Source organism: Pinus tabuliformis, chromosome 1_2 (genome assembly GCF_031772625.1).
Source record: "Pinus tabuliformis cultivar Carrire ecotype Pingquan chromosome 1_2, CPIR1, whole genome shotgun sequence".
Taxonomy (NCBI): domain Eukaryota; kingdom Viridiplantae; phylum Streptophyta; class Pinopsida; order Pinales; family Pinaceae; genus Pinus; species Pinus tabuliformis.
In genome coordinates, this window is record NC_142298.1 from 1,126,108,138 (window position 1) to 1,126,120,869 (window position 12,732).

General features: G+C 41.2%; 1 protein-coding gene across 1 annotated transcript in view; it reads right to left on the reverse strand.

Moving 5' to 3' along the window:
• Window positions 1-583: 583 nt before the first annotated feature.
• LOC149210104 (uncharacterized) overlaps window positions 584-12,732 on the reverse strand; it is a 110,906-nt gene continuing 98,757 nt past the window's right edge. Inside the window, exon 4 of the mRNA XM_089398871.1 lies at window positions 584-873. Within this exon, the coding sequence (XP_089254997.1) occupies window positions 584-873 (290 nt within the window). The remainder of the gene's footprint in view (window positions 874-12,732) is intronic.

Genomic DNA, 12,732 nt, shown 5'->3' on the forward strand with positions numbered 1-12,732 from the left:
AAAGCTGCTATGCACAGACTCAGCACAATGTATTCCATAGGCATTATCGCTTAGACCCCATAGATTAAGTGGACGGTGTTTGTCTGGTCATATTCTTACAGGTTGTCCTATAGGCCTATAGCACTGCAAGTACACGCAAATCCAAATCATTTTGCTGTGCATTAGAAATCTTTGTCAGCACATTCTCCAAAAAAAAATTAAAAGCTTTGATTGTCCCATTTGCTTGTGGGTGATATGGTGTACTCTTCTGATGGTAGACCGAGAATTCCTGTGTCAACGCACTAATCGTTTCATTCAGAAAGTGTGTACCCTTGTCACTCATCAATACCTTAGGGCATCCAAACCTCGTTAAGACATGTTCAAACAAGAACTTTTCTGCCGTAGCCTCTGTACAATCCTTTACTAGTCGTGCGTCTGCCCATCTAGTTAAATATTCCATCGCAGTGATAATGTAGCGTGCGCTCGTTTTCTTCCCAGGGGGCTGAATTGGTCTGATAAAATCAATTGCCCACTTCTGAAATCCCTATAAAGACAACTAAGGATGTAGCGGTAGCTCATCCCTTCGTGACAGTTTTCTAGTCCTTTAACATGCCTCGCATTCCTTGCAGTGTGCTTTGGAATCCTTGTGTAACATTGGCCACCATAAATCTGCAAGAAAAATCTTTTGCATGGTGGCTTTTCCTGCATAATGGCCTCCCACAGCTCCTCCATGAGCCTCAGCGAGGATACTATCATGCTTGAAGTTTGGCACATATCTCCACAATATCTCATATGCCTCCATTTTGTACAAATGTCCCGCAATGACTAAAAAATCAGCTATGGGCACTACTAATTCTTTCTTTTGCTTACTTGTATATCCTTCATGCGTCATCCCTGTAATTAAGAAGTGAATAATATCAGCAAAATGGTTATCAGCTACAAGCACTTGAAAGAGTTGTGCATCGGGAAACCCTTCCTCCAAGTTGTTGGGTTCTTTGCCTATTTCAATTCGCGATAGATGGTCAAGTCCAACATTCAACCTCCCCAGCTTCACAATGACTTCAAAGTCATACTCTTGAAATAATAACAACCATCTGCAAATATTTCCTCCCAACACAGGCTTGTTGACTAGGTATTTTAAGACAGAATGATCTGTAAACATCTTGAAATTCCCTTCTAATAGATAATGTCTTAAATTTTGTAGCGCGTAGAGCATGGCTAACCCCTCATGCTCAGTTTTTGAATAAATTTTCTTGGCCTTTGATAGCTTTCTTCTTGCAAAGGCTATAGGGTGGTCCATTCCTCCTTCACCTACCTGAGTTAGCATTGCTCTCAACACAATGCAAGAAGCATCCACATGTACTTGAAACTCCTTTTTCCAATTGGGAAACACCAAGATTGGTGCAGTTACCATCTTTTCTTTTAACATATCTAAGTTGTGTTGACATTCTTCATCCTAGCTGAATGTTGTATCCTTCTTTAGTGTTTCTCCATGGGCATGGTAATTTGAGCATAAGCTTTGATGAATTTTCTATAGTATCTCATGTGTCCTAGTGTCATCTGCATATGCTTGACATTCCTAGGGGCCCCCAATTTCACAATAAACACAATTTTGCAGGGTCAACCATCAATTCTTGTTTACACACAACATGACCTAGCAAGATGCAAAAGGGACACAGAAGATACATTTTTTCAAATTCAACGCTATCTGGTATCTTCGACATGTATCCAACATAAGATACAAACTTGCTACATGGCACTTCACCAATCCAAACACCACCCGGTCATCAAAGTACACTTCCAGGAACGTATGAATGAATTCTCTGAACGTTGTTATGATTACATGGGAAAATATTGCAGGTGTGTTCTTCAATCCAAATAGAATAATAATGTATTGAAAGAAACCCCACTCTGTTGCGAAAGTGGTTTTGCTTCTATCCTCTGGGGAAACCTTAATTTGATGATACCCATAAAATCTGTCAGTGAAGGAATAGGCCTCTTGCCCTCTGACATTTTCTAACAATTCATCTATAAATGGTGTTGGAAATGAATCATGAACATATGCATCATTAAGCTTCCACATATCTACGCAAATCCTTATTTTTCCCTTTTGCTTCTTCTCTAGGACCACCATCGGGCTCACCCAATCAGACTCTTCAATAGGCTCTATGATGCCTGCCTCCAACATTTTATCGAACTCTTGGCAAACCTTTTCCTTATACTTAAGATTGAGGTGATAAGGCCTCTATTTAACAGGCTTCGTGTTCAACTTCAATGTGATCATCATAATGCCCAAATCACCAATTATGCCCTTTAAATCCGAAAATTTAGTGGGGAAGAGATCCTAGTATTCACGAAGTAATTCAGAAAATTTGTCTACTGTAGCGTCATCCCAATCGTCTCCAATCTTCGCAAACTTTGGTTCCTCTTAAGTGCCAATATTTACCTACTTTGTTTTCAAAGGTATGGATATGTTTGGGTTCTCTACTTGTGGGCCTTCGACTTGGCGATGCCCTTCTATCTCCAGCTATTGATATTCCTCAGGTCTTCCTCCACCTCTTCAGCGGTTACATTATAGCATTCCAATGCATGGCGCAACTAGGTGCTCTAGTCCAGCTAGGTCCATTCCATAGGTTCCTTTGGTGTTTTGAAGATAACTGCTTTAATTTCTTGCAGTGCTTCATCAATGCTTTCAAATCCATCCTCGAAGTTGAAGGTCAATCATAATCCTTCCTTCAATATATCCCATTCTTCAGTATCGTGGCGAAGCTTTGTTTCAAGGTACCAGTTCATGGGGATTGTATCCAAGGTATGATAAAATATGTGTACCCATTCTGGCTGCGGTTCTATCCCCCACACCTTAGTCCATTTTTCCAGGTGATCGCGCGGATCATCCTTTCCATTATACTTCTCAATCATTTTGGTATTAGCATGCCCAAACCATAGCTTCCTCATTCTCTTGTAATCCCACCATCCAACAAAACTATCCTTATGCGTACCCCACCATTGTTCGGGCATAGTGCGCAACACCAACTCCAATGCTTGAAAGCGGTGGTCCTCAGGGATTTCACGCTCAAATTCATCTAAAAACATATTGACGTCGGTCAAACAATCGTAATAAGGTAAATTTCTTACCTCTGACGAAACACAACGCAACGACTTTATCATCATATTGCATCACAATGTAGAAACTTCATGTAAGTGATTCTACCAATGTTCTAGTTCCTCGTCTGAATCAGAAGTGTAGGAGATCTCTTGATCCCATGCAATCCATCCATCTGCCACCAGATTGATCCAATCCTAATCTTGCACTATTATTTTGTAGATTTGATCTAGCTCATCGTCACTTTCCACATAATCGCGAACTGGTTCAGTACAACACACCCCTTCGGTAGGATCCAGTGGCACTATAGCCCTAAGTTACTTTCTTTCAAACGACATTGTCCTCTTCTTCCGATTAATGACCTTGTTCATATCAATAGCCCAGTAGATTCCCTATAGCGCAGGGTAGGGATTACTTTCATTGACAATTTCTATAACTTCAAAGTCTGCTAATGCACTTGCACAATCAATATCAACCGTTACTCCATATAAGTGTCCCATGGGGATGATCTTCTGTTGATTCATCATCCCGAGTGGAGACCACTGTAGCACACATCTTCCCATCCTTTCCCATGTTTGTTTCAATAGAAAATTCCCATTGGAACCCAGGTCCAAGATGACCTGGTCCATTTCATAATCGCCTATTTGTACTGTTAGATGCATCTCTCGCCCCGTGTGTGCCTTATGCTTACCGATTTTTCTGATCGCGCGCTAATCCGAAGGAGTATTTTCCTTATTGGTGCACTTGTCTATTAGGTCCTACAATCCTTCCACAACCTTCCTGTTGTGCAATAACTTTATGAAGGTGTCCAAAAAGGTGGTGAATGCAGAAGGATCAACCTCTGATGGCACACTAGTTTCTTGCATCTTGTCCTAGCTTCCTGAGGTGTAGGCCTCAGCGAAGCTCTTCTTGGCTTCCATGAATGTTTCCTTAGCGCGATTAAGATCAAAGCCAAATTCCTTCTCTGGATCTTTGCGCACCCATCCATCTTCTTCAGGCTTCTTACCCTTATTGGCACCAGTCATCGTATTGCTTCTTAGCACAATATTAATGCTCTGATCCTCCTCACGGGGCTCAGCCCTCATCATTTGTAAATTTTGCGTAGGCTATTGAGGTTGCAGTTTCTTCTCTTTCATCTTAGCTATTAACACCGGACATTCTTCTATGGCATGGTCGAACTGTTTGTAGTATTGACACAAAGGGTGTGTAGGATTCAGGCAATCTCATGCAAAGTGCCCCGACAGTCCACAGTTGTAGCAGATAATCTGACCGCGACCTCTACTAGGTCCTCCTCCTCAGCCTCATACTTGACCCTGAAAACCTTCGCATGCTCCTCATGTGCCTTGATCTGGGGGTTGAATTTCTACTTGCATATGGTAATTATGGGTTCTTTCCATCATCAGCTCATAGCTTCAACAGTGGCACTCATCGCGGCCCATAGATTTGCATAAATTATAGAGCAACTACTGAGGTGTTTGAAAAAACTTCTAAAGCAAGTGGCAGTTATCCTTCGCATGTTGTCCAGTGACTTTACAAATGGCACACCATAGTATAGCCCCCATGATCAGCTCTGCTATAGCCTCTAGCTTCAAGGGAATTCCCCCCCCACCTATAATACAATTCGCGTGCACAGGTAAATTATCTTTATCATGCCTATGGCCCTTGCACTTCAAACACCAATCTTCTGCATGCACGTCTGGCTTAGTCTCCTTGTCCTTCTTCAAACTCTATAATTATAGGTGTAGGCATGCTAACTATGAGTAGATCTGTTGCAACCTTAGGTTCATATCCTGAATACGTGATGCATGTAGCCTCATCGCAATCACCAAGTCTTTTTCCTATGTTGCTATCTTTTGTTGTGACAAAGAAATTTTCAAATGGGGCAAAAGTGATGCGATAAACCAATTGTGATGTTGGCTATCTGAGATCTGCATGTTAGCTTGTCTAATGTGGCACTTCAACCTCTAATCAAAGTCCCAAGGCATCTCCTTAACCTTCATCATGATCTCTTTAAATTCAATAACCAACTGTGAGTCAGATTTAGGCTTACTAAACTCTTTGTTCAAAGTCGTCTGAGTTTTTTCTAGCGATGCATGAAGATTGTCAGCATAATACTCACTGTACCAGGTTAGTGCATGATCTTACAAGGTGGTAACCAACTGTGCCTTCTTTATATTATCATCAATGATTTTCTGCATTGTCCATACAACGTTCGCAACAAACCAAAACTGCTCCGGATCTTCACTTCCTATGCCCTTGAAGATCGACATCTTTATTGTGTTCACCATGTTGAATCATGGTGGTGGAGGTGGAGGTATGGATGAATGTGTATGCGCTGGAGGTGAAGGTGGAGGTGGAGTGGATGGATGATGTATTCTAGGAATACCTTGAGTTATTAGCTGAACAACACTTCATGGCGTTGTCTGCACCGCCCCTTCATCATCACTTGAAGGAGGTCCAATCAATGGGCTACACTCTCGTCTTGAGTTTTGACGATTTCTAAAGAATATTCCACTTCGCATAGCTATGAACATCAAGGTAATGACATTACCCAATTTTCACATAATAGCATTTTAATCCGAGTATTCAATGACCTTAAATACTTACCTTGCAGTCCCTTGAATAATATTCTCTATAGCTGACTGAGGTGTCAACTGCAAATTCCGTAACAAATCCTCCAATAATTCAATCAAGCCAATGATCGACAGCCCGCGTGATATTGTTTTTAGAGGCTTCTAGTCATCGCACCAATTCTAGAGTGCACACTATAGGACTATCAAGCTTCTTCCTTCCTTTATTGTCTGTCAGTTTAGTTAACCACATGTATAGTTAAATTGGGAAAGTGCAGAAGAAGATTTCATGTACCAATCCTCCTTCGACAGGCGCAGATTCCTATTTTCTTGAGCCGCGAACTCGTGAATCTTCCGATCTAACCACTTTCAATCTCTTTCTTAGTCAGATTCCAATGTTGTGACATCACACATCTCTTTAAGTAGATCCTAGTCCTAGCAATGGAACAATTTGTTGTCCTAGGGGGTCCAGACCTAGGTTCACAGTTAGTTGCGCCAACCAACAAAACCCTATACTGATGTCCATTTCGACAACAACTTGCATAACACAGGTTGTAGTCTCACCCGAAGCAGTATTGGGGGATGCAAGAATCAAGTTTCTTCACCCGAAGACTAGTGTGATGTTTTCTAGCACCTTGGATCTGCCTTCGTGCAGATTGATAGAATTCTAGGGCTCATTACTCTTACTAGGTGGTTGGATAGGGTCCCTTAGGGTCAATTCTGGGGCCAAAGTCCAAGTTTTGGGGGAGACATCCCAATTTTTTGTTATGTAATGTGTAAAGTCTTTGCAAGTTGTGGCCACAGAGTGCATAGATAGTAAAGTGTCATAAAGGGTTTTTCCCTTCTTTTATGTAAGTTGTGTTGGCTTTAGTAGATCAACCCATGGTCCACAGACCATGGGATTGTATAAAAATGAGTCTTAGAGACCCTAGGGCAGATGAAAGGGAGAGATCAATGAATGTAATTGGTCAGTAAAAGCAAAGAGAAAAGAGTCTTAGAGTAGAAGAGAGGCTCTGTAGCTAAGTGCGTAGAGGCCTAGAGTAGAGTCCGCAAATGAGTGTGTGGACCCCTGCAACTGAGTGTGCAGGGTAGTCTTGAGTCTGTAAGCAGAACTAAATTATCAATAAAGGGATTATTCCAGAAATATCTGTGTTTTGTCCATTTAGTGCTGTTATGAATGAATGCGTTTATGTTGTGATGAATAATAGGGTCATGGTTTAATATTGTATTGATGCACGATTATGCATTTTTTACATTGTTATAAGAACGCAAGTAATAATATCTATTTACACGAAGAATATCTTAATGCATGTTAAATTTATCAGATACTTAAGCCGATCTGGGTAAATACAGAAAATAAGGATAATTACAGAGGCACGTAAGTAGTTGATTCGCCTGTTTAAGGTTCGCGAAAGACAGTCGTAGACCTTCGCGAAGGTCTAAAGGCTAGTAAAAGGAAGTTATATGGATAAGCCCTAAAGGCTTATCGATCTGCATGAAGGTAGATTAGGGTTATAAAACGACATCATAGCCACCTTTGGGTGTGGAAACTTGGTTCCAGCATCCCTGCATACTACTTCGAGTGAGACTTTAGTCTGTGATCCATGGGTTGCTGTCGAAAGGGCCAGTAGTGTAGGGATTTGTTTGGAAAAATTAACTCTGAACCTAGGTCAAGACCCACTAAGCCAAAAAATGGTTCTGTTTCTAGGACTAGGATCTACATAAAGAGATGTGTGATGTCGCATCACTGGAATTCAACAAAGAAAGAAATTGAGGAGTGGTTGGATAGAAATATCCACAAATTCGCAGCGAAAGAAAACAGAAATCCATAATTGATGAAAGAATAGTGGTTGGACAGGTATCATTACATAGAGATACATGAAATTTTCTTTTGTTCCTTCCCGATTGAGCTATATGAGTGGATTGCCAAATTGGCATACGGCTAGGGAAGGTGGAGGTTTAACGGTCCAATAATGTGGACCCCAGAGCTAGTGCGCAGATTGGAAGCCTATGAAGATAAGATCGCGTGCGCTATTGATCACTAGCTTGATAGCATCTTAGGAGGATTTGTGACAGATTTTGTGGTCAATACCTCAGTCAACTACAATGAAGCAGAGCGATGCTTATTCAAGGGACCGCGAGGTAAGTATTTGAGATCTTTGAATACTTGGATTAAAATTCTCTTGTGTGAAAAGAATGTTATGCAATTACCTTGATGTTTGGAGCTACGCGAAGTGGAAATTTATTCAAGGATAGAAGGAGAACAAGTCCTGAATATAACCCGTTGATTGAGCCTCCTCTGAGTGACGACGAAGGAGCAGCATAGGCTTCGCCATAGAGAATTGTCTAGTTAATAAGGCAAGGGTTCCTGTGAATACCCCATCCACCCACATCACCTCCATCTTCACCTCCATCCACCCACACTGCCACCACCTCCACCACTGTTCAAAATGGAAAATATAGTAAAGTTCCCCGTTTTCAAGGGCTTGGGAAATGAGGACCTAGACTAGTTTTGGTTCGCTGCGAAGGTTGTGTGGCAAGTCCAGAACATTACAAATGATTAGATGAAGAAAGCAACGTTGGTTACTGCTTTACAGGATCACGCACTAACGTGGTAGATCAAGTACTACATCGATAACCTAACAACAACGTTGGTAGAAATTCAAACTGCGCTGAATAAGGAATTGTAAGTTTGAAGCACAATCAATCGTGGGATTCAAAGGAAATCATGATGAAGCCTAGTGAGACACCCTAGGAGCTGGATCAGAGATTGAAATGTAAGATCCGCGAGGCTAACATGAATCTTATGGATGGGCAGCACCGTGAATGGTTTGTGGCTTCACTCTTGCCTTATCTAAGGGTTGCTTTATCACATCAAAAGATGGGGACCCAGGCAGAAGCACTGGAAATTGCGATGAGAATACATGAGACACCCATTCAAAATGTTACTTTGGGAGTTCAGCAGATTCACGTGGAGTTGCAAAATCTTTTCCTAGAATTCGAAAGTCTGAAGAAAGATAGAGTGGGTCGGCCTGAGGTGTGCGAAGAAGTTTGGTGTTTGAAATGTAAGAGTCAAGGGCATGATAAAGGTCATTGCCCTATCTTCGCGAATTATGTTGTAGGAGGAGGGTCAATGCCTCTAAGGCTGAAAGTTAAAGCAGGGCCAAGTACAGGGCCCGCGCAGTAGTGTGTTATATGTTAGATAGCTGGAAAACATGTGACAGACAATTGTCACTTGCTGCAGAAATTTTTACAGACACCGTAACAACTCTTCTGCAACTTCTGCAAATCAGTAGGTCATGATGAGTGCAATTGTCATAGTTATGAGCTAATGGTGGAGAGAACGCCCACGTATTAGTTGCAGACAGAAACTCGGCCTCTGGATCAAGGCACCGGGGGAGTATGAGGAGGATATCTGGTGCACAGATGAGGCCGAGGCAGAGGAGGGCCTGCGAGAGGTTGGGGACAAGTTATTTGCTACAATTGTGGAGGACTAGGACACTACGCATGAGAATGTATGAACTTGATGCTCCTGTCATATCGATAATGTACTCAATTTGACCACGCGACATAAGACTACCCTATATTAATAGCTAAGATGTACGAAAAAGGGACACAGCCGTAGCAGCCTACCCAGAACCTGCAGATGATGAGGGCTAAACCTCGCGAAGAGGGTCTAATGTGAATATCATGCTGCGAAGTGGAATGAAGACTAGCCAGGATAAGGGAAAGAAAATGGGTCTGCAAAGCTCCAGAAAAGGAGTTTGGCTTTGATTTACATGAAAGAAACCTTCATGGAATAAAAAAAAATCTTTGCTGAGGCTTCTACCTCAAGGAGTCAGGATAAGTAGTCTGAAGAAATGGATCCCTCCATGCTTACTACCTTACTAGCTTCCACGGCACCACGATACTCTGCTTCTGCTGACGAAAGAGAAATGGCAGCCTGTTTCTTACAAGCCCATGTAATAGGTCCTGAACCAAGAGTGAAGACATAACCGGCAGTAGACTTCCGATCATCAGGGTCACCAGCCCAATCAGAATCAGTGAAACCAACTAATAGAGGAGCTGCTTTGGCACTGTAATGAATCCCAAACTGTACTGTACCTCGAACATAATGAAGTATTCTTTTAGCTGCTTTCCAATGACTTTCACGGGGGTTTTGCATAAAACGAGCAACAAGGCCAACATCAAAGGAAAGGTCAGGACGAGTATGGGTTAAATACAAGAGTTTTCCTACAAGTTGATGGTATAAGTTAGCATCAACTTCAGGAGAAGTACAAGAGACTGAAATTTTGACTCCAGACTGAAAGGGAGAAGGGGTTGGCTTACAGTCTTCCATGTGAAAATGACGGAGAATATCACAAGCATACTTGGACTGGGAAAGGGAAATACCCTCCTTGGATTGCAAGACTTGAAGACCGAGAAAATAGTGTAAGTGTCCTAAGTCTGTCATTTCAAATTTCCTTTTAAGGCTAGACTTCACATGGTTTATAAGGTTGGGATCACTACTAGTAAGGATAAGATCATCAACATAAAGAACAAGGATGATAAGAGAGTTGCCCACTTTCTTGGTGTAGACAGTATTGTCAGAATGACACCTAGAAAAGCCAGATTCTAAAAGAAAGCTATCCATTTTGGCATACCAAGCCCGAGGAGCTTGCTTGAGACCATAAAGGGATTTCTTAAGTCGACATACAAGGCTGGAGTCTGTTTTTATGAAGCCAATGGGTTGTTCCATATAGATTTCTTCATGCAAGTCCCCATGCAAGAAGGCAGATTTAACATCCATCTGATGGACTTCCCATTTGAAAGAGGCAGCAAGGGAAAGAACAAGGCGGATAGAGTTCATTTTGGCAACAGGGGAGAAGGTTTCAGTGTAGTCAATGCCTTCAACCTGTGAAAAACCCTTAGCAACAAGACAAGCTTTATGTTTATCAACTTTCCCATCTGGTCCATACTTGGTTCTGTAAACCATTTGCATCTAACAAGTTTTCGTCCCTTTGGTAGAGGAACAAGATCCCATGTATCATTTGCCAATAATGAATGATATTCTTCATTCATAGCTGCTTCCCAATTTGGATGGCCTGAAGCTTCTGCAAAGGTGTCAGGATCATAATTTACTGGAGCTTGAGCCAGTAAAGAAGAGGCTCTCTCGAACTGAGAACGTGTACGTCGCTGATTTGTAGGATCACCGGCAAGATCACCTGCTGCATCCCGAGTAGCATGGAACCATCTTGGAAGTTGAGGAGCTGAAGGAGGATCCTGAGAAGATGGGGGAGGATTGTCATCCTCACTTTCATCATCTGAAGAAGAAATGTTTTCAAAAGTAGAAGAGATAGGAAGAGGTGGCACATCCGCCGGACTAGGCTCGCAGGTCGATTTATTTTCATCAAATTTTACATCTCTTCTAATGATAACATTTTTGGTCTTAAATGGAATAAGTCTATAACCTTTTACATCTTTAGAATATCCAACAAAAGTACATTTCTCACTCTTAGGTTATAAAGCTTTATGCTTTTCATCTGGAATATGGGCCCATGCTTCACTTCCAAAAACATGAAAGTGACTTACATCTGGTTTAATGGAACTCCAAGCTTCTTCTGGAGTGATATTCTTTAGAACCTTAGTAGGAGTGAGATTTATTATATAATTTGCACAATTAATTGCTTCGGCCCAAAAACTAAGACTGAGTCCTTTAGATTGCAGCATATAATTAGCCATTTCCTTTAAGGTGCGATTTTTCCTTTCAGCTACACCATTTTGTTGTGGAGTGTATGGAACAGTATGTTGCATTTGAATTCCATTTTCGGTGCAAAAGTTGATGAATGTGTTTTTAACATATTCTCCACCATTATCAGTTCTTAGCTTAAGAATTTGATGTCCAGATTGTTTTTCAACAAAGGCTTTGAAGGCAAAAAATGTGTTAAATACTTCGCTCTTGAGTTTTAAGAAGTATACCCAAGTGCGTCTGGAGAAATTCATCAATGAAAGTTAAGAAATACTTGCAGCCAGAGAATGAAGCAACAGGAAGTGGACCACATAAATCACTGTGCACAAGCTGTAAAGGGGCTGAGGCATGCCAAGAGGCACGTTTTTCAAAACTGTCCCGATGATGTTTTCCGAGTACACATCCGGAACAAACACCATCTTTGCAAGATACCATAGGAAGACCTGTCACCATATTTTCTTTACATAGATGCTGAAGGGAACGATAGTTTAAGTGACCAAATCGCTCATGCCAAAGTTTGCTCACTTCATCATTATGAGCAACAAATACTGAGGGAAGATTTGATGATCCAAAGTTGTGAAACTTATACAACCTTGTGGAATCATCAGCAATACCAGTAGCTAGAATCTGTTTAGGATCTCTTAGATCCTTGATTACAACATCATGAGGTGAAAATTCAACAATTTTTCCTTCACCTGAATGAGTTATCTGATATACAGATAGAAGGTTGCAGGATAAGGTTGGAACACATAATACATCATTAAACTGACCATTGTCTAGATGAACAGTTCCAGTCCCTACAACATTAAGAGATCTATCATCACCAACATATATATTTTTGGTGTTACAATCATTTAAAGAAGAAAACATGGCTTTGTTTTTGGCCATGTGATAAGAGGCTCCAGAATCAATGAGCCACTCATGAGAATGAGAAGAAGAAGATACATTTAATGCATAACCAGACTGAGATGATTGACAACGACATGCAGAAAGTGCCATTCTTGAAGATGAAGTTGAAGTTGAAGTTGAAGAATGCTCCACATGGATGTTATGTTTCTTCATTGCGGCTTCCAAGGCTTCCATCTTCTTAAAGCATTTAGATTCTAAGTGGCCATCTCGATTACAAAAGTTACAATGTCTATCAGTCTTCTTCCATTTGTTTTTATTGGTCTTATCATTTTGCTGAAATGATCTTTCATTTTGAGGCTGAGTTTGCTTAGGACCCTTGTTTGGTTTAGGACCATTCTTTTTAGGATATGACTTCTTAGGATTCTTTGAATTTGGTTGCTGCTGGGCGGCTAACGCTTTCTTGGAAGAGTTTCCAAGATTAAGAAGACCAAGGTGTAAGAGTT